This window comes from Carettochelys insculpta, chromosome 19 (genome assembly GCF_033958435.1).
Source record: "Carettochelys insculpta isolate YL-2023 chromosome 19, ASM3395843v1, whole genome shotgun sequence".
Taxonomy (NCBI): domain Eukaryota; kingdom Metazoa; phylum Chordata; order Testudines; family Carettochelyidae; genus Carettochelys; species Carettochelys insculpta.
Genome location: NC_134155.1, coordinates 3,438,018 through 3,465,000, shown reverse-complemented (window position 1 = coordinate 3,465,000; position 26,983 = coordinate 3,438,018). Strand labels below are relative to the sequence as shown.

Here is a 26,983-nt window from a genome sequence, read left to right as displayed (position 1 = left end):
GGAGGGACGTGGCGCAAAGGGGGGCGCAGGACGCTGGGGCCGGGAGCGCTGGGGGGGCAGCATACACAGGGAGGCCCCCTGCAGGGGTGAGCCGTTGGCCTGCCCGTTTGGGGGCCGGGGGCTGTGGCGCCGCGCTCGGGGCTGCACATGGGCCACGCCGTAGCACCAGGGACTCACTTGGTCACAACGCTGATTTTCACACCGAAGACGCCCGTCTGCTTTTTGGAGGGAGTTCTCTTCAGGCTCATGTCCCGGCTCGTGAACTTCATGGAGAACTCCACCTTGATCTGAGGGGGACACGGCGCTCGGTCACTGGCCAGACCACACCACCGCTGCCCACCGCAGCGTGGGCACAGCCGCGGGCGAGCAGGCAGCACGCCCCCGGCACGACCGGGGCAGCCACACCTCGCTCGCCAGCACAGGGAGCCGGGGCAAGCCAGCATGAGCACCAGTGCAGCCCATGGCAGCGTGTCCAGCAGGCCCTCGCTTTACCTACCCCGTTCATCTCAATCACGTCCACATGCCAGTTCTTGGTCGGCACGGCCTGCGGGTCCAGCTGCCAGGAAAGAGAGGAGAGTGAAATCCCCACGGGCTCCCTGCAAAGGCTGGCTGGGGCACTGGCTTTTCCAGCCCCAGCAGAGCAGACACGGCGAGCAGGGCTTTGGGGCAACAGGCCAGCTCTGCAAGCGAGCTGGCCTCCGGCTGGGCAGGCAGGAGCCAGGGGGGCGGCACAACCAGCTTGGAGTGCCAGCAGGGGAAGCTGCTGCCACCCTTCCATTGCAGATGTGGGGAGAGGCCCAGGTGCCCCACAGGGGCCGTGGGGGGAGCCTACGTTGGAAGCTAGGATCAGCCACCAGCTCCCCGGCCGGTGCCCCGGCTTCTCTGTGCGCTGGGGCTGGCTTTGGCAACCCCCATCTCCACACGAGATGCTCTCTGGCTGCAGTGGAGGCCGAGCCAAGCGACTGCCCTTCCACCAGGCAGGGCTATTCCTGCAGCAGTCTGGCTGGCCAGCGAGGGCAGCCGTTCCCACACGGCCCTTCCCGGTCGCTGGGGCTATTTATAACCCTGGGAACTTGGGCTCTGCTACTTCTGGCCAGCCAATCCCAGCAAGCTGGGCACATGCCAGCGCCAGCGTTCCCAGGCAGCTGCTCAGGTGCTGCGCCCGGCGCAGGGTGGCTGCCGGCACGCTGAGCCGCTAGAGCCTGGGCAATCCTGCAAGCACGGCAGCGCGGGGTGACTAGCGCACCGGCCGTGGCTGAGCTAGCTCACGGCTCAGCCCCCCTGCGGCTGAGGGAAGCCCCGAGCGAGGGAGGGGGCAGCAGACAAGCAGCTCGCATGCCGTCCGGGTGCTCTGCCTGCTGGCCCCTGATGGGACAGGAACGGGGTCAGGCCAGGCCCAGGCCCAGCGCCACAGAGCCCCTGGGCTGTGCTCTCCTGGGGGCAGGGGTGGACAGGGAAGCCTGGTCTCTCCGGGTGGAGCTGTGGGGACTCCTGGCTCCAGCTCCTCGGAAGCCCTCTCCTCTCCTGCCTCCTCTGGCTCCTCACCTCTGGGGCAGGGTGGGGCGGTGGGTAACCTGGGCCCCTCCTTCCCACAGGTCAGGCTAGAGACTGGGCTGGGCTGAGGAGCTCCAGATGGGGGCAAAACCACCCCCCCCCCCGTGGGCCAGGCAGCCCCAGGGGGCTCCGAATGGGGGTCACGCCCGCCTGTGACTGGGACAGCAGCACACAGCCTTCCCCCAGCCTCCTGGAGGTCCCGCTGGCTGACACCAGCTGCAGAGGGACCGGAGAGCTGGCTAGCCCAGGCCGCTCGGTGCCCAGCCCCTGCAGCAGTCCAGCCAGGGCGCAGGGGCCAGCAAAGCCAGAAACCCTCTGACGAGCCGCTCCTGGCGGGGGAAGAGGCTGGCCCAGGAGCCGGCCTCAGGGAGGGCCCAGCCCTGTGGCAGAGCCGCGAGCTGCATGTGCTCTGCCAAGCAGCTGGAGCTGGGCCCTGCAGCCAGGAGAGGCTCAGAGACCCTTTCCCACCCCAGACAGACTCAGGCCTGCGGGCAGAGCTCAGCCGGGGCCCAGTGCTTCCCCTGCTGTCCCTGGCCACGTGGCGTCACTGTGGTTTCCAGCCCTCAGCACAGGAATGTCCCTGCAAAGCAGCACGGCGCTCCAGCTCCCAGCAGCAGCGCATGCCAGTGCCACGCCTGAGGCTTCCAGCCACATGGCCAGGCCCAAGGCGGGGGGCACCCAGCCCCGCAGCTCCTGAGTCCCGAAACCCACAACAGGGCCCCTGCACAGCAGCAGAGCTGGGGGACAGGAGCCAGGGGCAGGGATGCTGTGTCCCCAGACCACCTCGTGCCCCAGCCCGGTTCTCCTCCCCACCCACCCGGCACAGCACAGCACAGCACAGCCCCCCCTTGCACACACTGTTCTGGGGGCTGCAGCCCACGCCTCTCCTACCCACGCGCCCCCGACTGGCACGGGAGCCACACACGGACCAGCCCAGGCCAGGAGCGGCGGGGGGGCAGACGGGCCGAAGTTTGCACACTGCCCGTGTTACACCCAGCGCCCCCGGCCGGCCGAAGCAGCACTCGAGAGGGGCTGGAAGGGGGCACGGTGCCAGGGGCTGAGCTGCTCCACTGCACAGGGGCTGCACGGCCCTGCACGGCCCAGCCAGGAGGCGGCAGGCCCCACATGGAGACACACCCCAGGGCCGGGAGCGCCCCAGGCCCCGCCTCTCTCCTGCGTGAGCAATGTGAGGGCCTGGCCTGCCCCCAGGGCGAGCCACCCCCACACCCGGGCTCTGGCCAGCCCAGTGGCAGAGAATTCCCTACCCCAGAGATCCAGGAGGGAGCTGCAGGGGGGACCCCGGCTGAGGAGGGCCCCCAGCTCCCCTGCTCTGGCTGGGCTGCGACACAGGCCCCTCTGCCCGGTAACACGAGCCGGCTGCACTGAACTCAACTGGGAACAACCGGGTGCCCCCTGCCCAAGTCCCTGTAAGGGCACACCTGGAAGGGGGTTAGCGCCTGCTGAATAAGGCCTTTATTAGAGCCGGGTTCGCGCCCCTTCGCCCTGGGCTCTGCCCTCCAACGAGCACCCGGCCCTTCTGCCTCCTCCCTGAGCAGCAGCCCAGGCCGTGCTCCTTGCCTGACCGCAGCACGGCACTTTGGGACGCAGGCCCGCCCCCATGCTGGCTGCCCTTCCACCGGAGAGCCTCTGCCCTCGGCGCCTGCCCGCCCTGCAGGGCCCCGGGCCGGCCGGCCGCTCCAGACAGCCTGAAAACACAAGTGTTTTGCAGAGAGTATTTGCCAAGCTGCTGCCTCCGAGCCTGCCAGCTGGGCTGTGCGCTGCCAGCGGGGCCCAGGCACACGGACCCCAGAGCTGCCTGGGCCCCCGGGGCAGTCAGCATCCCCCCAACATCCCTCCCGGGGGGCTGCAGCATGTGAACCAGCAGCGGCTGCACCGGGCCGGGCCAGGCCAGGCCAGCTTCCCCTCTGGCCTCAGGACGACCCCCCGCAGGCAGGCAGGGCAATGCCAGGGTCGTGCGCCCCCAGCGCTGTCCCCCTGGCGCCTTGTGCCAGCAGTGAAGCCGCACGCCGGCGCTGGGGCCGCGGCCTTGCCCAGGACACTTCCCTCCACCCAGCGAATGGGAGCCGCCAGCCTCCCAGGCAGCCCAGGGGTGCAACAGCCTGTCAATCAAACGTGCCACCTGGCTGCACGGCCGGCTCTGCCACCACCGCTGCAGCCGCCGGACTCGCTGGGAGTTCTCCTTTTTTCCAGTCCTACCCCCCGGGGCCGGGCGGCCCCACACTCCTCCTGCACGTCATCGGCCAGGCCCAGCCCCCAGCCCCCAGCCCCCGGCCCCCGGCAGCTGTTCCCCACGGGTGTCGAGCCCAGGAACAGCCCCAGCCAGGTGGAGGCGGCCTGGGGCAAGGCGTGGCCAGCGCCAAGCAGCGCCAGGCTCCCTGCTGCCGCCCCCAGCGTTCCTGGTGGGGAACTCACGCCACAGCCGTGCCCATGGGCTGGCACCCGGCCACCCTGCTCCATGTGCTGCGACAGACGAGCTGGAGGGAGATCAGAGCCCTAGGAGGAGTCGCCCTGTGCCGGGGCAGCCAGTCGCCGCCTGCTCACCCACAGCCTTTTGCCGCGACAGCGCGCCACACACTGCAGGGCTCGCGCTGCCGCCTGGGACGCAAGCCCTGGGCCCCACTCACCCGGGAGGCAGCCGGCAGCCACTGGACCTGCCCTACAGCTGCTGCTCCCGCGGAACAAGCAAAGCGGCCAGGGGCCGAGCACCCATCGGCTCCCAGCAGGGGAGCCGCCTACCTGGGCCAGGGCCCTCCCACGGAACGACTGGTCCAGGGCTGACCTGCACCGCTGCCGAGGGCCTCCCACCGAGGCCCCCAAAGCATCGGCAGCTGAGCAAGCTGGGCCTTACTACCACGTGGCTCGGGGGGCGGCCTGGCTCTGGGCAGGGACCGTCCTGCATCTGGCAAGCGGCAAGCCCAGCAGGCAGCCAGGCACTACAGTCACCCCAAGCACGTCCCAGAAGAGCACAGTGCCCTGCCCGAAACTGGCGCACTCGGAGACAGGGGGGGGGGGAGGAACATCAGACCAGACGCTGGGCCAATAAACCTGTTCCCTCTGCTGCCCCGTCTCGAACCCCCAGGAGCGCCCGGTGCCCTTCGCTGCCCTGCCAGTGCTCCGCTGGCAGCAGCGACCTGACTGGGCGCTGGCCTTGGCGGTACCAGGCAAGCCGGCTTTGAAAAGCCCTTGGCCGGGTTTTAAAGATCCTGGTTTCCAAGGCAGGAGCAGAAATGCTCCGACTCGTTGGCCGCCCGCCAGCCGACAGCCCCGTCCTCGGCCCCACCGGCCAGCAGAGCTCAGCAGCCGCCAGGCGGTTCCAACCCAGCACTTGTCTCCCCCCCGGCCCAGGGCCAGGCAGCTTCCCCGCCAACGCTCCTCGCAGCTGCTGCTGCTGCTTAATCCTTTCCCAGGCGGGGCCAGGCCGGGACACCAGCTCCCCAGGAATTAGGTCAGTGTTCCCGAGCAGCTGCTTCGGAGTCGGAGCCCCGGGGCCAAGCAGACGAGAGCGCTGGTACCAGGCAGACCTCGGCTCCCGCCAGCAGCCCAACCACCCTGGGTGTAACCGCTGGGGACACCCAGGCACCGCGCGGCAGCTCCACACCAGTGCTGGGCTGACACCCGCCCGCCACAGAGGGAGAGAAGGACCAACATGAGAGCGGTGCAGATCCCAGCTCCCTTCCCCTGGCCGGTGCCCTGCAGCAGCTCCCTCCTGCCCGCCGTGGGCCACCAGCATCACCAGCACAATGCTCACCCCAGGGCTCCCAACTGGCTGCCCCCCATGCCAGGCAGCCGGGGGAGCAGAGACGCTGTCCTTACCAGAAGGCCCCAGCATCTGCTGCCTGAGAGCAGCACGAGCACCAGCTGCTCCCCACAGAGGACAGCCAGCCCCGCTCTGCAGTGGGAGGAAAAGGCTCCGACTGCCCTAAGGGGCCCTGCCTGGGGGGTGCCGGCCCAGCCCAGCCCCGCCCCGCCCCGAGCTGGCTCCCGGGAAGTGGGAGCAGCAGCCACACGCCAGCGCCAGCTACTCCGGGCAACGTTCCTGGGAGCCACTGGGGCTGGGGGCAGACGGAGCCTGGAGTGAGACGAGGGCTGAGCAGCGAGTGCCCAGGAAGCAGCGCAGCCAGGCCACAGGCCACCGCCAGGCCTGGCCACGGGAAGCCTGCAGTGACTCGCCTCCCCAGCCCTGCAGCAAGGAGTGCCGCAGGTGGGTGTCCGTCCGCGCCAGACAGGCCGTCGCTCTCTGGGCTGGGGAGTCCCTGCTGCACCGGCCAGGCCCCCCCCAGCCTCACGCCCTGCCCGGGCAGCACTGGCACCAGCAAGCCTTAGTCCAGAGCCCCCGCACCGCAGGGCTGGAGCCGCCCAGGGAGGGGTGGAGGGGAGACGGCACCTTCTGCCCGAGCAGCTTGCTGCGCACACGGCCCCAGAGCCGGGCTCCTGTGTTGGGGGGCCGCCTGCCCCCAGGCTCCTCCCGGCGCTCGCCCACCGAGCTCAGCTGGCAGTCCGGCTGCACCAAGACGGCCGTCATGGCGGGCTCAGCAGTGCCCGGGGCCCCCATCCTGCGCCCAGCCCCAGCCAGAGCAGCACAATAGCAGCGCAGCCCGGCTCAGTGCGAGGCTGAGCTGGGCTGCCAGGAGGCAGCAGGCGCCGGGGAGCAGCCCTCCCCCTCCAAGGAAGTGACTCAAAGGCAGGCGCCCCCCCTTTAACTCCTTCACTGCCACTCCCGCCAGGGGCCGGGCACAGCTGGGGCTGTTCACTCCTCCTCCTCTGCACAGCAGGGGTGCCCCAGACCCAGGGCAGCAGCCTCGGCAGCTCCATCCTCCCTCCGCTGGAGCCAGGCACACGCAGCAGAGCCTCAGTCCCAGGCCAGGGCAGGAAGCCCCAGGCTCCGACCACTAGACCATGCTGCCTGTCATGTGACTGCACCTCTCTGGTGTGACACCCAGGCTTTCGCTTGGCGCCACACCTGGGGACCTTGCCCCGGCAGGGCACACGCTGGCTCGCATGCCCAGGACCCGGGCATTTAACCCTTTGCATCCCACGCGCCGCAGGCCAGGCAGTAATCCCGGGGCAGGTCGCAGGTACTGCCGCACGCCACTGCCTTGCAGGGCTCTGGCTGCAGCCAGCTGGGGGCAGCGCTGCTCCCCAACCCCAGGGCCGGGCGCTCACGCTCAGGGACTGCCCAGCCACCGGGCTTGGGTTGGAACCGTCTCCTCCAGTGAGCATCAGGGGCTCCTCTGGCCCTCGGCACGCTGGTTCGCCTGGCTGCAGCCCTGCGAGCTCCTGCCCCCTGCGCCCCTCCATGCCAGCAGCCCTCGCCCAGCGCACCGACGTCACAGCCCGTGGGCACCAGCGCTGGTCGCGCCAGGCTTGGGAACCGGAGCCATTAGCAAAGCCCTCCCCAGCCACAGCAGCGCCCCAGGGCGAGAATAACCCCCAGCCCGAGAGCACACTGCCAGGCTCACAGGGCACCACCATGCAGGCCCCATCCGGCCACAGCACCCCCGGGCGCTGGCACTGGGTCTCTTGCCACTCGGGCGCTTTGAGCAGCACGCAGCAGCCAGCCCCATCCATCGGGCTGGTGCAGTGCCTGGCCCAGTGTGGAGCAGCCCGGCAAACGAGGCCAAAATGCCTTCCAGACCTGCCCGCATGCTGGGCTGCTCCCTAGGCCAGGGGCGCAGACACCAAGCGCTGCCATGAGCCTGGCCCTGCCCCAGGGCACGGGGCCCAACAGCTGAGGGGAGCGGGGCAGCTACTGGGCGCTCTCCTGGCCTGACGAAGGGGCAGGCCAGCACCAGCCCAGGAGTGGCTCTGTGGTGCTGGAGCCCAGCCATTGGCGAGATGGCTGGCGGGGAGCACCCCCCACCACTTCCCCGGGCTGTGCTGCCGGCCAGCATGGGAGCGCATCATCCGCCCAGCCAAGGCGGCAGCTTGGCTGGAAGCCGGCTGCAGCCGAGGGTACAAGAACCCCGGGGCTTCCACCCCGCCTCTGCAGGGCGAGACGGGGCTGCCGGTCCGCTGCCGCCCCAGCCCCGGCATGGCGTCTGCAGCCCACGCTCAGAGCACGGGGCTGGCTCGGCAGCAGGGGACCCCTCCCCACACAGGAGCTAAGCCGAGCAGCAAGCACCCCTCAGGCCAGTTACTGGCAGCGTGAGTCTCTGCAGGAACGACACATCCAGCCTGGGCAATGGGGCAGGGGGGCTCCAACAGGCGTGGGCCTGGGCATAGCCTGCCCCCAGCCAGCCGGGCTCCCAGCCAGCACTGCCTGCCCCAGGCCCACAGCAGGGGAAACTCCTGGGGCCGGCACCCAGCTGGCAGGGAGCCTGCTGCCGCGCAGCACATCCCGCCCTGGCTGGAGCCCCTGGAGAGCCAGCAGCCCTTCCTTCCTCCCCCGAGCACCCCGGGGACACCAATCGCAGCTTCACCCCTGCCCCACAGCCTGTAACCCCCTGCCCAAGGACCCCCAGATCCCAGCGCAGCTCTGGCTCAGGCAGGGCCACGCTCTGCTGCCAGCCCCACTGGCACCTCTGCACGGCCCCTTGCTCGGCCCGCGTTGGGCCAGGGCCCTGCTGCCAGCAGGAGTCAAGCTGCACAGGGCAGTCATGGGCACAGCCCAGCCCTCAGCTGCACTGCACCAGGCACCTGCCCAGCTCCCCACCGCCTGGCACTGCTCCACCTGCCCCAGGGTGCCCAGGGCAGGGTGCATGGGGCCCTGGAACCCCTCCCACAGTATGTAATGCACCTGCCCCAGCTGCAACCCTCTGCTCCATCTGGGCTTGTGGGGGGACTGGCATAGGAAGGGCTACAGTGCGAGAGGCACCGGCAGGGCTGTGTGAGGGGGGCCCAGGGCCGGGCTGGCAGGGGCTGTGGGTCGGGGCTGAGGGGCGCTGGCAGGGCTGTGCGAGGGGGCCCAGGGCCAGGCTGGCAGGGGCTGTGGGTTGGGGCTGAGGGGCGCTGGCAGGGCTGTGGGTCGGGGCTGAGGGGCACCGGCAGGGCTGTGCGAGGGGGGCCCAGGGCCGGGCTGGCAGGGGCTGTGGGTCGGGGCTGAGGGGCGCTGGCAGGGCTGTGCGAGGGGGCCCAGGGCCAGGCTGGCAGGGGCTGTGGGTTGGGGCTGAGGGGCGCTGGCAGGGCTGTGGGTCGGGGCTGAGGGGCGCCGGCAGGGCTGTGCGAGGGGGCCCAGGGCCAGGCTGGCAGGGCTGTGGGTCGGGGCTGAGGGGCGCCGGCAGGGCTGTGTGAGGGGGGCCCAGGGCCGGGCTGGCAGGGGCTGTGGGTCGGGGCTGAGGGGCACTGGCAGGGGCTGTGGGTCGGGGCAGAGGGGCGCTGGCAGGGCTGTGTGAGGGGGGCCCAGGGCCGGGCTGGCAGGGTCTGTGGGTCGGGGCTGAGGGGCACTGGCAGGGTCTGTGGGTCGGGACTGAGGGACACCGGCAGGGCTGTGCGAGGGGGCCCAGGGCCGGGCTGGCAGGGCTGTGGGTCGGGGCTGAGGGGCGCCGGCAGGGCTGTGTGAGGGGGGCCCAGGGCCGGGCTGGCAGGGGCTGTGGGTCGGGGCTGAGGGGCACTGGCAGGGGCTGTGGGTCGGGGCTGAGGGGCGCTGGCAGGGCTGTGTGAGGGGGGCCCAGGGCCGGGCTGGCAGGGGCTGTGGGTCGGGGCTGAGGGGCACTGGCAGGGTCTGTGGGTCGGGACTGAGGGACACCGGCAGGGCTGTGCGAGGGGGCCCAGGGCCGGGCTGGCAGGGCTGTGGGTCGGGGCTGAGGGGCGCCGGCAGGGCTGTGCGAGGGGGGCCCAGGGCCGGGCTGGCAGGGCTGTGGGTCGGGGCTGAGGGGCACTGGCAGGGTCTGTGGGTCGGGGCTGAGGGGCGCTGGCAGGGCTGTGTGAGGGGGGCCCAGGGCCGGGCTGGCAGGGGCTGTGGGTCGGGGCTGAGGGGCACTGGCAGGGTCTGTGGGTCGGGACTGAGGGACACCGGCAGGGCTGTGCGAGGGGGCCCAGGGCCGGGCTGGCAGGGCTGTGGGTCGGGGCTGAGGGGTGCCGGCAGGGCTGTGCGAGGGGGGCCCAGGGCCGGGCTGGCAGGGCTGTGGGTCGGGGCTGAGGGGCACTGGCAGGGTCTGTGGGTCGGGGCTGAGGGGCGCCGGCAGGGCTGTGCGAGGGGGCCCAGGGCCGGGCTGGCAGGGCTGTGGGTCGGGGCTGAGGGGCGCCGGCAGGGCTGTGCGAGGGGGGCCCAGGGCCGGGCTGGCAGGGGCTGTGGGTTGGGGCTGAGGGGCGCTGGCAGGGCTGTGCGAGGGGGCCCAGGGCCGGGCTGGCAGGGGCTGTGGGTCGGGGCTGAGGGGCACCGGCAGGGCTGTGCGAGGGGGCCCAGGGCCGGACTGGCAGGGGCTGTGGGTCGGGGCTGAGGGGCGCCGGCAGGGCTGTGCGAGGGGGCCCAGGGCCGGGCTGGCAGGGCTGTGGGTCGGGGCTGAGGGGCGCCGGCAGGGCTGTGCGAGGGGGGCCCAGGGCCGGGCTGGCAGGGGCTGTGGGTTGGGGCTGAGGGGCGCTGGCAGGGCTGTGCGAGGGGGCCCAGGGCCGGGCTGGCAGGGGCTGTGCGAGGGGGCCCAGGGCCGGGCTGGCAGGGCTGTGCGAGGGGGCCCAGGGCCGGGCTGGCAGGGGCTGTGGGTCGGGGCTGAGGGGCACCGGCAGGGCTGTGCGAGGGGGCCCAGGGCCAGGCTGGCAGGGGCTGTGGGTCGGGGCTGAGGGGCGCTGGCAGGGCTGTGGGTCGGGGCTGAGGGGCGCTGGCAGGGCTGTGGGTCGGGGCTGAGGGGCGCCGGCAGGGCTGTGCGAGGGGGGCCCAGGGCCGGGCTGGCAGGGCTGTGGGTCGGGGCTGAGGGGCGCCGGCAGGGCTGTGCGAGGGGGGCCCAGGGCCGGGCTGGCAGGGCTGTGGGTCGGGGCTGAGGGGCGCCGGCAGGGCTGTGCGAGGGGGGCCCAGGGCCGGGCTGGCAGGGCTGTGGGTCGGGGCTGAGGGGCACTGGCAGGGGCTGTGGGTCGGGGCTGAGGGGCGCTGGCAGGGCTGTGTGAGGGGGGCCCAGGGCCGGGCTGGCAGGGCTGTGGGTCGGGGCTGAGGGACACCGGCAGGGCTGTGCGAGGGGGCCCAGGGCCGGGCTGGCAGGGCTGTGGGTCGGGGCTGAGGGGCGCCGGCAGGGCTGTGCGAGGGGGGCCCAGGGCCGGGCTGGCAGGGCTGTGGGTCGGGGCTGAGGGGCGCTGGCAGGGTTGTGCGAGGGGGGCCCAGGGCCGGGCTGGCAGGGCTGTGGGTCGGGGCTGAGGGGCGCCGGCAGGGCTGTGCGAGGGGGGCCCAGGGCCGGGCTGGCAGGGCTGTGGGTCGGGGCTGAGGGGCACTGGCAGGGGCTGTGGGTCGGGGCTGAGGGGCGCTGGCAGGGCTGTGTGAGGGGGGCCCAGGGCCGGGCTGGCAGGGCTGTGGGTCGGGGCTGAGGGACACCGGCAGGGCTGTGCGAGGGGGCCCAGGGCCGGGCTGGCAGGGCTGTGGGTCGGGGCTGAGGGGCGCCGGCAGGGCTGTGCGAGGGGGGCCCAGGGCCGGGCTGGCAGGGCTGTGGGTCGGGGCTGAGGGGCGCTGGCAGGGTTGTGCGAGGGGGGCCCAGGGCCGGGCTGGCAGGGCTGTGGGTCGGGGCTGAGGGGCGCCGGCAGGGCTGTGCGAGGGGGCCCAGGGTCGGGCTGGCAGGGGCTGTGGGTTGGGGCTGAGGGGCACCGGCAGGGCTGTGGGTCGGGGCTGAGGGGCGCTGGCAGGGCTGTGCGAGGGGGCCCAGGGCCGGGCTGGCAGGGGCTGTGGGTCGGGGCTGAGGGGCACTGGCAGGGGCTGTGGGTCGGGGCTGAGGGGCGCTGGCAGGGCTGTGTGAGGGGGGCCCAGGGCCGGGCTGGCAGGGCTGTGGGTCGGGGCTGAGGGGCACTGGCAGGGCTGTGGGTCGGGGCTAGGGGTGCCGGCAGGGCTGTGGGTCGGGGCTGAGGGGCGCCGGCAGGGCTGTGCGAGGGGGCCCAGGGCCGGGCTGGCAGGGCTGTGGGTCGGGGCTGAGGGGCACTGGCAGGGTCTGTGGGTCGGGACTGAGGGACACCGGCAGGGCTGTGCGAGGGGGCCCAGGGCCGGGCTGGCAGGGCTGTGGGTCGGGGCTGAGGGGCGCCGGCAGGGCTGTGGGAGGGGGCCCAGGGCCAGGCTGGCAGGGCTGTGGGTCGGGGCTGAGGGGCGCCGGCAGGGCTGTGTGAGGAGGGCCCAGGGCCGGGCTGGCAGGGGCTGTGGGTTGGGGCTGAGGGGCACTGGCAGGGGCTGTGGGTCGGGGCTGAGGGGCGCTGGCAGGGCTGTGTGAGGGGGGCCCAGGGCCGGGCTGGCAGGGCTGTGGGTCGGGGCTGAGGGGCACTGGCAGGGCTGTGGGTCGGGGCTAGGGGTGCCGGCAGGGCTGTGGGTCGGGGCTGAGGGGCGCCGGCAGGGCTGTGCGAGGGGGCCCAGGGCCGGAGAGAACTCTCCTCACCCGGCCGGCGGCTGCCCAGACATGGCAGGGGGCAGCGACCCCTTTGAGAGTGTCGAGCTCAGGACCTTTCTCCTGGTGTGAGAGGGGCCCGGGCTGGCCGGCTGCTCCTCCCAGGGCTGGCCCCACGCAGGGGCAGCTCAGGCCAGGCTCCTCCAGGAGGAAGCTGAGGAAAGCTCTGCACCAGCTACCCCCGGCCAGGCAAACACACTGCCCAGAGCCAACGGAATGGCCGGCAAAGGACACGTCGCAGCCGAACGCCCCCACCCAGAACTCCAAGACGCCCCAGGGTCGGGAAATGCTGCGCAAGTCAGCTAACGTGGGCGGGCCGGGAGCACGACCCCAACACACGCCCCATGAGGCCAAGCGCCCCCCAACACACGCCCGGCAAGGCAGGCCTGCAAGGGAGGGTGGAGGAGCCAGAGGGATGGGCAGGAGGCCCCAGGCTGAGCCAAGCCTAAGGCCGGCCTCTCCGCCTCTCGGCCAGTGCCCAGGCCCCTGGGGGGCTGCAGCAGGTGGGGCGAAAGCTGCACACACAGCTGGGTCCAGGAGGCTGAGGGAAGCTCACAGCGGATGAGGCCCTGGCCAGCTGGCAGCCAGGGGGGGTGGGGACCAATGGTCCCCCCCATGTGCAGAATAAGTTTTGGTGTGTGCCCCCAGCCATGTGCGGCTGTGGACCACATCAGTGGGCGGCAATGGAATTTCCCGGGAGCGGCCTGGCCGCCCGAGTGCTCAGCTCGCAGGGGCACTGCCAGGACACAGCCCTGCGCTGTGGCCCCCCTCAGCCTGACAGGCAGAGCCCAGGGCCGGCTCACTCTGCACATGGCTCTGCTCTGGCCCTTCCCTCCGAGGCCCCGGCCCAGCTGCTGTTGGGACACCAGGCCCTGGGCTGATTCCTGGCTCTGACCCAGACTGGCCCCTGGGTTTCTGGCCTGGGACAGGCGGGGGATTTTTCCAGGGCTGTTGCAGCAGGGCCGAAAGAATCCGTCCCGAGGGGCACGGGGCCCAAATGCTACGTTTGCACATTGCCCCACTCCCCGGCCCGATCTGTGAACCCCACTTCGAAGCAGGGCGGCCGAGGGGCAGGCCGCAGCCCGAGCAGACGTCTGCTTCCCAGGGCCGCCCACCTGCCCGCCCCCGAGCCGCACGCACCTGGGAGAAGTGGCGGTGCCGCGGAGCAGGGGCAGCGCTATGGGGCGGACCAGATGCCAGGGAGAGGCCTGGCCGGTCACCGGGCCCAGGAGCAGGTTTAGGGTTGGGGCTGAGTACGGGACTCCGACAGCAGCAGCTCCCTGGTGCCCCGGCGCGAAGGGGAGCCCTGCGCCCAGGTGTGAAGCCAGTGCTGGGCCCCACTCTCCTAGCACCATCCCTGGCGTGCGTCTGCCCTGTGCTGCAGCCCCCCCGTGACTGCAGGCTCCCTGCATCCTGCCCTGGCTCCTCTCAGGAGGGGAGCTGCCCACCTCCTGCCGCCCGAGCCCACGGCCCAGGAGACACAGCCAAGAGGAACGGCCCCCCCAGAGCGACGAAGTGGAGCAACCCGGCTGGCGAGGCTCCCTGCTGAGCTCTGCTCTGGGCTTCTCCCCGGCTGGGCCCGAGCGGAAGGCCCCCTCGGCGGCACAGCAGCCCCAGCGGGATCCTGCCCGGGCACCCCTGGCCCCCTGCAGCACGGTGAGCTCACCCTGGCCCAGCGCAGGGACTTCTGCCCCGACCGGCGGGCGCTGCTCCAGGCTGGAGCGCGGCACCCAAAGGGCAGCAGAGCTACGGCAGAGCAGGGGCCCTCGGGTGGGACGAGTTTTGCTGGGTGCACCGAGGCGGGTGGAGGTGCACCGCCTGCAGAGGGCGTGGTGGTCAGCAGCTGGGGCTGCCCCGGCACTCGGCTCACGGGGACTCTGCTGCTGAGCCTCCATGACCAGCGACGACAGGAGCTCATGGGAAGAGGCCCACAAGGAGCCAGCCCCAGGGCCTCCCTCCGCCTGGCACTCCCAGGTGCCGAGAGCACATGAGCTGCGGGGCCCAGGGGTGCACTGGAAGGCACGAGGTGGAGCCCCAGGGGCTGGCAGAGGGGGCAGTGGGCTGATCCCAGCAGCTGCTGTGCAGCGCACAGGGCGAGCGTCCAGCCTGGAGCCCCATGCCCGGTAGGGACTTCGCCCTCAACCCCACCACCGCTCCCAGCACGTAGCCAGCAGCTCCCTCCTGACTGCGCCAGAGGCCGGCCTGCGCCCGGGAGCACAGGGGTTAAAAGCAGCCTGGGCGCTCCCACCAGCGCATGCTCCAGAGGGCCACCGCCTTCCCACAGGGGCGGTTCGCTCCCGGGGCCACCTGCTCCCCCAGCCTCCGCCCCCGAGGTTCACACGCTGCAGCAGGGGCTGGGCCACTGAGCCTGTCCCACACTGGCTCCCATGGCCCCTGGCTGCATGAGACTCAGCTGTTGACACAAGGCTATTTCTGACTGCAAGGCCCAGCTGATCCCCAGACGCCTGGACCCCCGCCCCGCCTGGCCTATTCCCAGGGCCACGCCGACGGCCCCTCACCTGCTGCTGCAGGGGCACGTCCCTGCGTGCCAAAGCAGGGCTTTCCGCTCAGCGCCCCCCAGTCGCATTCTGGCTCCACTCCCCTCTCCTCCCTGGCAGCCCTGCCCACGCCCGCAGCTCCCCAGGGGCCGGCCAGCACAGCCACTTTCCCAGGCAGCCAGCAGACCGCGGCTGAGCGTGCAGCAGGCCCAGGGGCCGGAAGGGGAAGAACTGCCAGGCTGGCCAGAAGTGGTGCCAGGGGGCCGCTGGCAGCCTACGCCTCGTGGAGGGGTTGGGGCACAGCACTGGGTGCCCCCGGAACGGAGCTGCTAGCGCCAGAGGGGCTGCCAAGGCAGGCAGGAGTGGCTGGCCAGCTGGGCCCAGCAGCTGGTCACTGCCAGCCCCCACAGCTCCCAGCACAGGGCTGCAAGCCAGCAGCAGAGCCCAGAGCAGCAGACCATGGGCCGCGCCCCACCTGGGGCACAAGCCACCACACTCGGAGGGGCACGGCTGAGCCCCCACCCTGCCCAGAGTAACACAGGCCCGCAACCTGCATGGCCCCCAGCAGAGCCGTCGCCCAGCAAGGGGCGTGCCCACAGCACCCCGCAGCAGTCTGAAACCACTCCCCAGCCCTGGCGGGATTAGCCCCAGGGTGGGCAGGTTGCCTCGGCAGCCATGGGTCAGAACTGCAGTGCCAGCCGCGTGCCCAGCCAGGTGTCGGACCCCGCACCCCTGCCCCCTCAAAGGATGTGGCCTCGCCCCTTTCTCCAAGGACCCCGCCATAGGGCCCGATACTCAGCATCTCCCAGGGAAACGGTCTCCATGGCAACCAGGACCCATGGACATGTGGCGGGGGAACCAGCACCCTCAGTTGCAGCCTGGGCCAGCTGGGGACGCCCCGACCACACCCTGCTCCTGCACCCCCGGCACACCCTGAGCCAAGCCAAGGGCACCCCAGGGACACAGCAAACCCACCCTCCTTCCCAACTCAGAGGAGACAGAGCAGTTGCCCTGGCAACCCTGGTTGCTATAACAGCAGCACTGGGGGTTGAAGGCAGCAGCCGGAGCTGGGAGGGGCGGAACGCTGCACCAACTGCACATGGGGTGCAGTGGGGAGGGGAGACCACCTGCAGGGGGCTCAGCCCCAGGCCTGGGCTCAGCCCTCCCCCCGTGAGGAGGCTGCCAAGGGCCTGGCCAGTACACCACAGGACCCTGGCCGATGGGCTCTTCCCCTGCAGGGAGCAGTGTCCCCCCGGGGTGCTCCTGGAGACCCCGGCCACTCCCTGCTGTGCCCGTCGCCTGGGCACGCTCGCCAAGCATCACCCCAGCGAGGGGAGACAGACGTGCCAAGGGACAGAGCCCGGCCGGCCCCCAGGTCTGGGCAGTGCAGAGCCCGGCCGAGCCAGGCAGGCAGGAAACAAACCGCGCCCAGGAGCAGGCCGGCCTGCGCTGAGCACCCAGCCTGGCTCCCCCAGCTCCCGGTCCCTCCACCCCTTGGATCCCCACACGCAGCCTTGCCGAGATTGCTCTAGGCGGAGCGGCCTGCAGCTGGCCCACCCACCTGTACGCAGCCCGGCCCCCACGCGCCACGGCCGCCCGTCCTGCACGGCCCTCTGCACCAGCCCGGTCCCACTCAGCCAAGCCCCGGCTCCCCAGGGAGAGGCACCCGCACGCTGTCCGTCCTGGCCAGCCCCAGGCAGCGAGCGCGGCTGCTTCGGAGCCGGAACCAGACAGAACCACTGCGCCAGATGGGAAAACAAACCCACCAGCCGGATGGTCCCCGTCTGGCGGCACGGGAAGGAGCGGCTCTGCCAGTGACGCAGCGCCCACGGGTGGGACGGGCGGGCAGCACCCAGCAGGGCCAGGGGTGAGGAGCTGCACGGCCTCCCCCAGACAGACAAGGGGGCTGGCCCCCACGGCCAAAAGCGGCCAGCCCCAGGCAGCCCCGAGCCCCCGCGGCCTTACCTGGATCTGCCCCTTGCCCATGATTTTGTCCACAATCTCGTTGTTGTCCTTGTTGAGCTTGGTCTTGTCGTAGCACTTCTCGTAGCAGAGGATGCGCAGGGACTGGGAGCCCTCCAGCTCGATCTCGAACTCCTGCCGTGCGAGAGAGAGGGCAGCTGAGCCCGCAGGGGAGCAGCGCAGGGACCGGGCCCCAGCGCCTCGGCTCTGGGCCCAACTAGCTGGCCCCGTGCGCCAGGCTCCAGGGGCAGAGGTGAACTGCAGCACTGCCAGGGGCGCGAGGGATGCTGGAGCTCGACTACCGGGGCAGGGCTCTGGGCTGGGACTCAGGGGCACCAGCAGGGCTGGGAGTGGCAGCTCAGGGCGGGAATGGGGGCAGGGCTGTCTGCTCCCCCCAGACCCTAGCGCCGAGCTCACCTCGTTCCACTGGGGCTCGGTCGTGTCCCGGAAGACCCTGGTCTTCGCCTTGCTGACGAAGTACCCGAACGAGTCCACCTCCAGCGTGCAGTAGAGGTCTGGGGAGAGGAGCCTCGTCAGGGGGCTCTCGGGACTCCCATGGGCCTGCACAGACTCCCCAGCCGGGGCGGCCAGGCCCTCTGGGCACAGGCCAACACAGAGGCAGGCAGCTCTGCAGAGCCCTGACCCCAGAGCCAGGCCAGGCCCCGCTCCGTGCCAAGCCCCAGCCCCGCACTTGGCACTCACTGGCAGACTGTTTGAACCCCGTGGCAGAGTGGACGATCACGTGCAGGAAGCCGTAGAGGCCTGGGGATTCATCATCTGCAGAGGAGAAGCACAGGGGGATGTTAGGCTGGGACTCCCCTCCCTGGCTGGGCTGGACTCCAGCCCCCTCGCCGGCTGGGCACTGGGCGTGCAGGGGGCTGAGCCAGCCCCCACTCACCTTCCTAGCCCTCCGCCAGCCAGGGGCATGACCCTCGGTGCCCACCCCAGCCCAGCACCCCGACAGCTGGCAGAACAGAGCCACTCGACCACCTGCCCCGCCAGCGCGCAGACCTGCCACCCGGCTCCCGGCATGCCCCGTTCAGCCCTGCCGCGAGAGACACCCGCCCAGCGCCCAGAGCTCTGCAGGCGGAGGAGAGCGGAGCGCAGGGCAGAGGGGTTTCCTGCTCGGGGGTGGTAATGGGCTCCCACGGCACGGACAACGCAACTCCCAGCCCCATCACCGGGGCAGACGCCCCCATCAGGCCCCTGAGCCAGCGTGTGGGGGCAGGGGCACCTTCCCAGCCCAGCTGCCTTGGCCTGGCAAAGAGCCAGGGAGGCAGGGCCCCTCCCCAGCCGTCCGGGCCCACGGTGCCATGGGGTGCTGGGAGTGGCATGGCGCCCACCCCCCTCCCGAGCCAGGCCAGCCAGCCGCGCTTTCAGCGCCCCCTGGTGGCACAGACCCTCCCGGCCGGAGCCGGCCCAGGAGCCAGACACAGAGCGCCGAGTGCTTTCCTGACCCCAGCCTTGCCCAGCAGGCAGGGCCTGGTACCCCGCGCAGCCAGGGTCCTTGCGCTTCCTCCCCCACCTGCAGCAGCCAAGCCTGCGGGTGCGCCCGGGGAGCCAGGCCTGGCCGACACTCACCGTCCTTGTTGCTGGTGACGGGGATGTTGTGGACGGTGCGCAGCTTGAAGCAGGACCCCGTGAGCACCTGCAGCTCCACTGAGCTCAGCACGAAGGCCTGGAGGTCTGTGGGAGGCATCGGAGAGGGGCAGGGGGTGAGCGGCTGCTCCCAGCAGTTCCTGTGCTCTGCTGCCCGGGGGAGGTGGATGCCCGTGCCATGGGACACCCTCCCGCCCCCCAACAGGCCAGAGCCCCGGCAGAGCCAGCCTGAGAGCAGGCTGCTTGGTTTCCGGGCAGGCATGGCTTCCCAGCTTCACCCGAGGACCCCTGTGAGCCCCCCAGGACAGGGGATGGCTCCTCCCGCAGCGCCCCCAGCAATGCATAGCCTCACCCTTCTTCTGCAGCTTCTGGATGGCCTCCCTCCACTCTGAGCGCTCGTAGTCCGAGGAGAGCAGGAACAGGTAGCTCTGAAAGGCACGGGGCAGCGTCAGGGCAGCTGCAAGCACAGGAGGTTCCGGGCACAGCAGACAGACACCAGCGAGTGCCGAGTGACGCTGCCCAGTGTGGCCCTGTCCAGATACCCCACCTGCCACCAGGAGCCCAGCCTGGACAGCTTGGGGGCCAGCGGCACTTCCCCGAGCGGCCGGGGGCCGTGCAGTCCAGCCAGGCCAGTTCTTCACCCTCCCTGCCCCGCAGGCACCCGCCCAAGCCCCATCCGTGGCTCGCCATGAAGCACCCCCATCCCCAGCAATGTTCTCACGGAGCTTTTCCGTCTTGTGCAGAATAATATTTTGCCTGTGCACTGAGGCATGTGCGAACGTGCACCACCAGGAGAGACTAGCCTAGCTGTGGGCGCTCGGCTCATCAGCCAGGCAGCGCTGGAGTCTCCTGAGCAGCTGCACAGGTGCTCAAGCTCTCTGGGAACGCTGGCGGCTGGCAGCCCTACCTTGCCGTTGCGGTTGTGGATGCGGAAGGGGATGGTAGGCGAGTTGAGAAGCAGCCAGAACTCGTTCTCAAACATCTTCTTCTTGAGGCGCTCGATGGCGCGGCTCTGCCCCTTGTTGGCTTTCTGCGGGGAACCGGGAGGGAGAGGTCGGAGTCGGCCCAGGCACCGCACCGGCCAGGCAGGGAAGGGCACGCCCAGGAGCCACAGTCTCTGCCAGGGTCCCTCTGCCTCCCTGGGATGCTACCGGATTTTCACATGAACGTGCAAAACCGTGTTGTAACCGTGGCCCTAGCTTTGCACCAGGGCTTGTGCCAAGGGAGCATCTGGTTCTGACGCAGTTTATGCTGCACATAGGTTTGCATCATTTGTGCGTGTGGCGTTACCAGTCCCGGCGCTGGGCTTGTAGTCGAGGTTTCGGTCTCTGGGCAAGCACTGCGGAAGGAGCCCTAGCCAGGCCCAGCAGCACCTGGTTCCAATCTCCCTCTGGGGCACCTGGCAGTGGATGCGTAGCCCAGCAGACTGGCCAGGGCAGAATGCCCAAGGAAGAGCAGACCAGGCTGTTTGGGACCTGCTCCACTCAGGGATTTCCCTCCACATGGGCAAGAGTGTAGAGAGGGCCCCAAGTTTCTCCATCTTCTACTCTTCACCCTGGCTCCTCACGGCAGGAGCATCCCTGCTCTGCGCTGACCCGGAAGGGCCGCGGCCCTGGCCAGGCACAGGACGTCCTCCACGGGCTATTACGACAGCAGCTGGTTGCACCTGGGCTGCAGCCTGCCCCGAGCCCTGGCCGCCGTGTCACGCGGTCGCTCTAACAGTGTCACTCTCCATCTCCCCGCTGCTCCTGCCTGTCTGCCAATAACCCTCGAGACGTGCGATGCCAACGGCCGGGCCCAGCGTGCTCGTGGGGTGAGGGCTGAGGCACCCGCTGACCTGAGGCTGGCCACTGGGGAGCCCTGTGTGGATGTGGGGCGACTGGTCTCATAACCTCTCGCTGTGTCAGGAGGGGCCTGGCTGGGGCACCAGGGATGCTGGAGGGTCTGAGGGCCTTGCTGGTGTGACCGGCTGGCTGCGGTGGTCCCCTGGGTGATGGGGTCGGTGCCTTACAGCCCGGGCTGCGAGTGGCCTGGTTTGAAGAGGTTTGCCCTGCTCTGGCTCTCAGCAGCGCCTGGAGAAACCTCCGACATCTCTCACTCCCAACACCAGCCAAGAGAGGAGACAGGCCCCGGCCAGGAGCACACGCAGGGACAGGCCAATGGCATATAGCGGGCCCAGCCCTGCCCCCGGCACGCAGTACTAGCTCTCAGCCAGGGCCCACTGGTGGGGGCAGATATAATAGCTCCCCCTCCAGGAACAAGCACAGCCCCCCCAGCTCACCTCCTTCTGCACCTCGCTCTTGATGGCCGAGATCTTCATCTTCATGTCCTCCAGCTCGTGGTCCGGGATGGCGTGCACCAGTGGGCAGGGCTCCGACTCCTCGGGGGCCGGGAACACCAGGTCGGCCAGCGGCACATACCACTTGCAGTCATACTGCTGGTGCTTCCTGCAGTGATGGGCCTGGACTGATCCTATGCCCCCAGCATGCCAGGCCCTGGAGATCACATCCCTCTGCCCCCCCAGGCAGGTCTGCTGCATCCCGTCCCACCTAGAAAGGGGAACCCCCCCACCCCATGCTGGGCAGCTGCGTCCTGTCCCACCTAGCGAGGGGAACCCCACCTCCATGCTGGGCAGCTGCAGCCCGTCCCACCCAGCAAGGGGAACCCCCCCTCCATGCTGGGCAGCTGCGTCCCGTCCCACCTAGCGAGGGGGAACCCTCCCTCCATGCTGGGCAGCTGCGTCCCGTCCCACCTAGCGAGGGGGACCCCCACCTCCATGCTGGGCAGCTGCGTCCCGTCCCACCTAGCGAGGGGAACCCCCCGATGCACGTCCAGGCACCGACCATCCCAGGCCTGGGGACCCTGCTCTGGGCAGCCCAGCACGTGGCCCCTCCTGGGCAGCACCCCCGTACCCTACGGCCGTCTTCTTCAGCTTGGCGCAGAGCAGGACGTCGGTGAAGAGGAAGACGTGGCGCAGTTTCCGCGAGCCCTCGGACAGCTCCACCAGGAACCCATCCTTCACCAGCTGCCGCGTCTGGGAGAGAGCCGCCCCGCGTGAGGGGAGGCCCTGGCACTCCGCCCCAGCCACTCGCACCTAGTGCGACGGAGCTACAGGCCAGGCTGGCGGGTCAGGCCAGGGAGAAGAGCAGCTCGGGGCCCAGACACGGGCTGCCGCTGCAGGGGCCAGCCTAGGAACGTGTGGCTGCTAAGCCCCGTGCTCCCCCACAGGGCCTGGCCAGGTCAAGGGGGCCCAGGCCCAGAGAGCCAGCCCTTGCCCCCCATCGCCCTGCAGCACGGCCGGCTCCCAGATCGTGCCAAACACCTGACGGACCCGCCCCCCCCCTTAATGGGCCCCGCAGGGGTCCTGCGCCACACGCTGGGGAGAGCTCCAGCCTGTCCTCCCAGTAACTGGAGCCACCAGCCGGGTCCCTCAGGCCGCACAGGGATCGGGCCCCGCCCAGGCCCAGCGCGCCACGGTGAAGGTGCCCTTCCTCTGAGGGGCGCCGGGCGCCTGCTGGAAGACGCCCCTGCCTTGGGTCACAGCCACCCAGCAATTCACATGGGGCCCAGAGCCCTGCCCAGAGAGGCACGTGGCCCCCAGCCAGGGTAAGAGCACCGGCCCAGCTCAGGGGGCACGACTCCCGGCTCCTCCCTGAGCCACACCCATCTCCCCACCCAGGCTCACCTCCCCCTTGGGAGTGGTGACGGCCGTCCTCCGCGGGTCGATCTCCTCGTTGATGCTGGAGAGGAAGTTCTGGGAGATGCGGAGGGCATCCTGCAGCAGCGGGTAGTCGGGGTGGTCGGCCGGCGTGTGCTTGAGGAGGTCCTGGGAGGGAAGGGCGCCGGTGAGCACGCCCAGGCAGAGCCGGCCAGCCCCCCGCCACAGCGCGCTGCAGGGCCAGCACTGGGCCTGGCAGCGAGGGCCCAGCCCGGGGAGCCAAGTGTGCTAGCCTGGCTAGCCGCGAGGGGAGCTCCTGCCTGGGTAGGCTACCCCAGTGCGGAGCGGGCAGATTCCTGTGGGTGTGCCAAGGGGGGCTTTGCCGCCTGTTCTCCTGCCGCTGCTTGGGCATGGCCCCCGCACCCCGAGCAGGACCCCTGGTGGGCAGGGCTGGCAGGGTTCTGCCCCCAGGAAGTGGCAGCCTGGGCGTGTCCCTACACCCATTTCCCCAGCCCGGGGCCAGGCTGGAGCCATACTCACATGCAGGACCAGGGTGCTGCGCGTCACACGGTCGATGGGCTTGTACAGCAGGGCTGTGGGGAGAGGCACCGGTCAGAAAGGTGCTGCCTGGCCCAGCCAGCCCATCCCATCCCAGCCCCCCTAGACGGGCAGCCAGCCCCTTGCTCCAACAGCTACGGGTGGAGAGAGCCATTAGCCCTGGCTTGATGCATGTTGGATGGGCTCCGTGAGGGCCCAGAGCCAGCAGCGCTCTGCTCCCAGGGGGGCCAACTCCCTGGGCTAGCGGCTGGGGGCAGCTCGAATTGCACACAGCTTGGGCCACGGCTGTGAGCCTCCTGCAGACAGATCTGCCAGCGCACCTGGGCTCTGAGCGCTCCACCCACGCACCAGGGCTGGCAGCCAGGCCTGGGGAAGGTCACACTGGGCACTGCCTGGCACTGGCTTGGCTGGGACGCCAGGGACTGCTCCCCCAGGGCTAGGCACTGCGAGAGCCCAGCCTGCTTTCTGCTGCTTCCTGTCCCCTGTTGGCCAAGGACACAGCTTCCTCTTTTCAGTCTGCTTCCCTCTCCACGCGCAGAGCAGAGCCCTACGCCACGCCCAAGCTGCGGGGGCCCTGCCAGCCACAGCCTGAGCATGGAGCAGGCCTGGGGCTGGGCTCCCTCTGCCTGCTTCAGCCAGCGAAACCGGCGCCTTGTTACGAGCGTCTCTTCTCGCGGGAGCTGAGAAACGGCCCCGGGACCGGCAGCCACTGGCACTCGACGGCCCCAAATCCACAGCTTTGGGTGACCGCACGCCCCAGTGCTCCCCACCAGCCACTGGCCCTCCAGGCCCCTCTCACTTGAGAGCCACCGACCAACGCTGGCCAGTAACACTGGCACCTCCCCTGTGCCTGGCAGAACAGGGCAGGGCTGGCGGCCGCTGCCTGAGCCAGACCGGACCCTGCCAGGGCAGAGGGAAGCTGCCCTGCAACCCATGTGCCCCTGGGACTCAGCAGTCACTGGGGAGGAGCCCTCCGAGCCCTGCAGACCCCAGGCCCTGACCTTCCCACCCCAGGGAGGGCTCCAAACGCTGGTGCTTCTCGCTCTCGGGAGGGGCGTGGGCACTGCCCGCCAGGCGACGCACACGGCTCTCCCAGCTCCTCACCCCTCAGCAGATGCATCTGCCTTTGCCCAGCCGAGGCCCGCGCAGAGGTGCCTGCACCAGGACCCCAGGCTGGGGGGTCAGGTCTGCACCAGTGTGGGCAGGTGGCCAGGTGGGGATGGGACCTCTGCAGGGGGAGGGGCTGGCCCTTTGCTCCCACCTCTGCACGGCCAGGCGGGGGGCTGGGCAGGACACAAACCAAACCAATCAAGACCCGCCCCATGGCACCCGCCTGCTGTGGGACACAGAGTTGGGGCCAGCGGCTCCTCTCCCGGGACGCGTGACGCTCCGAGCCCAGTGCTGGCAGCTCAATCCCCCCGGCACAGCAGCCTTGCCTGGTGCCTTGTGGGACATGACCACTCCCTGGGGGCCTTTGGGGAGGGGCATGTCTGCCTCCCCATGACCAGGGCACAGCGCAAGGGCAGTGGGAGCAGGTCCCCGTCCCCCCGCCCCCACGCGAAGGTCAGAGGTTCCTGCACTGGCTGGGCTGACCGAGCCAGGACAATGGGACTGGCCCAGCCTGACACAGCCCCCCTCCCCCGAGCTTGCATACGCCCGAGGCCCCCCGCTGCCGCCGCCCGGGGGAAGAGCCGGGAGCCGGGCTGCACGCGCCCTGGCGGAGCTCAGAACAAAGAAACTCCCAACTTGGGGCTGCACCATGCGGTGCTGGAGGGAGGAACCCCGGCGCAGCCACCCAGCCCAGGTGGGTGCAACCCCCCGGCCGGCCCAGGCCCCCGCAGCCCCGACCCACCGTAGGTGCAGTTACAGCACAGCCGGACGATGAGCAGGATCTCCATGGCAGCCCCGGCTCCGCACAGCCATTGTGGCCGGCTCCCGGCCTCCCCGCGGCAGCTCAGCGAGGCGGGGGGAGGGGCGGGGCGGGGGGCTCCCAGCCGTCGGCAGCATCCTAACGAGGGGCGCGCGCTGCACAAAGGCTCCCCCCCCCCCCCGCGGGAGCCGAGCGATCATGTGTGCGCGGGGCCGGGCCAGACACAGGCCCCCTCCCCACGCGTGCGCCCACGTACCTTCCATGGTGACCGAGGAGTGGCTCTCCCTCGAGTCCTTGGGGCCCTTCACTTTCAGCTCCTGCCCGGGGACAGGCTCGTTAGGGGGCGGGAGAGGCCCCGCAGAGAGGAAGGGGCTGGTGGGGGCCAGGGCCCGGCCCAGCTGCCTCTGCTCTGGGGCACAAGGGAGCCACCTGACCCAACAGCCGTGCCGGACCCCTAGGAGGGTCCCCCAGCAGGTGCCAGTCAGGCATGGCTGCAGCTCGAGGGAAGGCCGAGCAGGGCTGCCCCCGGGGTCCCCTGGCTCCTCGCCTACACACCCCCGGGCAGAGGGTGAGGGACCGGCTCCCGCGGAACGCACTGCGGGGGCTGGGCCCCATTCCCCCGAGGGGTGAGAGCGTCATATCCAGTTCCACACGGTAGCAGCCCTGGATCCTGGCTCTGTCCCATGGACCCGGCAGGGACACTCTGGTCTAACCCCCACCTCCCCCTGGAGCTAGAGGGCTGCAGGGCGTGCGCCCCACCCCAGTGCCGTGGGATCCGCAGCCAGCGCCAGGCTGCCCCACGCCAGGCTGCAGGTGGAAGAGCAGGGTGGGGCCGCCACCGGCAGCCACTCGGTGCCCAGCAAGCCCTGCGGGAGGCTGCCCGCTGCCAGGCACAGCACTCCAGGCTTCCCGCCCTCCCGCTCACCTCCGAGATCTTCTGGAACTGGTTGTTGCTCTGGCTGCATTTCTCGGCCGTCTCCAGCGCCACCTTGTAGTTATCCACGAAGGCTTTGTACACGCCCAGCTGGCTGGCCTGGGGGCGAGCGGAGGGGGTTACCCACCAGCCTGGTATGGGGACCAGTGCCTCTGGCTCCAGCCATTTCCACAGCGACGAGAGCAGGCAGCAGGGCTCGACAGGAAGAGGCTCTGCCAGAGCCGGTGACCCACCAGAGCCCTGCCCGGGCATGGACGAGGTGCTGCCCGGCACTGGCGAGACAGGAGCCCCAGGGCAGCCTGGCCAAACGGGGTGGGCCATGGCCGCAGGACTGCGGGGTGCAGCGTCCTCTCCCCAGCTGCGAGTGGTGTCACTGACCCCCAGGCCTGCAGGAGGCCCTCGTGCCCTGCGCTGGCGCTGCTGGGCAAGAGCTGATCGCTGGGCCAGGAAGCAGCGGGGGGCAGAGTGGCAGGACTGGGGAGGACTCGCGCCTGGTCTGGATCCGCTTGGGCAGCAACATGTCATGGTGCAGACGGGCACCTGCCATTGACCACCCAGCTCAGCGCCGGGACGCCCTCCCTGCCCCACTGTGCACCAGCTGGTCCGGGGGGCACCCCCAGCACAAACACCGACCCAACCCCGGTGCCCCGGCAGGCCGGTCCCCTTTGCGCACCACCAGCCAAGTGCCTGAGACGAGGTGCTCGCTGCTGCGGGGCCCTGCAGAGCAAACAGGGACACCAGCGTGCCGAACCCCGAGTGATCAGCCCCAGCCCCTGTGCTACCACTGCTCCCGGGAGCCTTGACACTGTCCTCTGCCCCTGCCCGGCAGCTAGCAACAGCCAGCCAGGGCAAACTAAGGCTCGGCTCCCCAGGCCGCAGCCAGCAGGGAAATGGTTCCTAGCGCGCTGTGTCTGGCAGGCAGCACTCACGAGCCCAGTGAAACTCACCCAGACGCCTGAGCCAACACCCCCCACCCGCCGGTGTAACTGAGGCAGCAGGGCTGGTAACCCCAACTCCACTGGGCCGTGCCCCCACCAGAGGGAGTACAGCCCCCGCGGGAGCCCAGCCTCTGTGAAGGCAGAACAGTGGAAGGAGACACCTCCAAGCCCTCAGCTCCACGCGCTCCTTCAGCGCCACTGAGGGGCGCTGGCTGGGCACCCCCAGGGCATGAGCCCGCCTGGGAGCGGGGAGCCCGGGGAGGGGCGCAGCCACCACAGCCCGGGCACGGCCCAGCCGGGGAAAGGCGTCACAACGGCCAGAGTGCGTGCGCCTCCCCACCCAGAGGGGTTCGCAGCCTTCTGCTGCTGCGTCAGAGACTCATGAAGCCTGGTCCGTGCTCTTCCCAACCGCCCCAGGACAGCCCAGCCAAGAGCCTCTGACGCCCCAACCCTGCCCAGCTCCAGGGAACCCAGCGCTGGGGCAGGCAGAGACAGCCCCTTGCTTAGGGAGGGCGACTGATTCCAGCTGCCCGCACCGATCAGCCACCCTCGCGCTCCCACCGACTCCTGTCTGCTCCCAGCTGACCCCTCACTCCTCCAAAGAAGTGGGGAGGGAGCCCCCCGGCCCAGCCAAGCCAAGCCCTGCACCCGCAGGGGAGCCCAGCTTACCAGCTTCTGGAAGAGGTGCCCCAGGGTGACCTGGCTGTCCCAGTGCTGCACCTTGGGGCAGAGGTTGTCGTAGAAGTCCTTGTGGATCTCGTAGATGTCCTGGATCTTGTAGAAGATGGTCTCGATTTGCTGGATGGTGAGGACAGGCTGGGAGGTGGTGGCTGTGGCCTTCAGCGGCTTCATGGGCTGCAGCGAGCAGGGGAAGCCGGCGTTAGGGCAG

General features: G+C 70.7%; 1 protein-coding gene across 8 annotated transcripts in view; it reads right to left on the bottom strand.

Annotated features, from left to right (window-relative positions):
- ABR (ABR activator of RhoGEF and GTPase) overlaps window positions 1-26,983 on the bottom strand; it is a 96,749-nt gene that overhangs the window by 6,427 nt on the left and 63,339 nt on the right. For 7 of the 8 annotated variants that reach the window (XM_075013426.1, XM_075013425.1, XM_075013427.1 and 4 more), the window contains 15 exons: window positions 26,764-26,949; window positions 25,148-25,255; window positions 24,479-24,539; window positions 22,335-22,387; window positions 21,822-21,962; window positions 21,049-21,170; window positions 20,418-20,583; window positions 19,044-19,166; window positions 18,489-18,564; window positions 18,119-18,223; window positions 17,240-17,314; window positions 16,955-17,052; window positions 16,541-16,672; window positions 497-556; window positions 178-287 (listed from right to left, as the gene is read on the bottom strand). In XM_075013426.1, the coding sequence (XP_074869527.1) occupies window positions 178-287; window positions 497-556; window positions 16,541-16,672; window positions 16,955-17,052; window positions 17,240-17,314; window positions 18,119-18,223; window positions 18,489-18,564; window positions 19,044-19,166; window positions 20,418-20,583; window positions 21,049-21,170; window positions 21,822-21,962; window positions 22,335-22,387; window positions 24,479-24,539; window positions 25,148-25,255; window positions 26,764-26,949 (1,616 nt within the window). Of the gene's footprint in view, window positions 1-177; window positions 288-496; window positions 557-5,959; window positions 6,119-16,540; window positions 16,673-16,954; window positions 17,053-17,239; window positions 17,315-18,118; window positions 18,224-18,488; window positions 18,565-19,043; window positions 19,167-20,417; window positions 20,584-21,048; window positions 21,171-21,821; window positions 21,963-22,334; window positions 22,388-24,478; window positions 24,540-25,147; window positions 25,256-26,763; window positions 26,950-26,983 lie in introns of those variants that run through there. The other variant, XM_075013432.1, reaches the window with a different exon arrangement.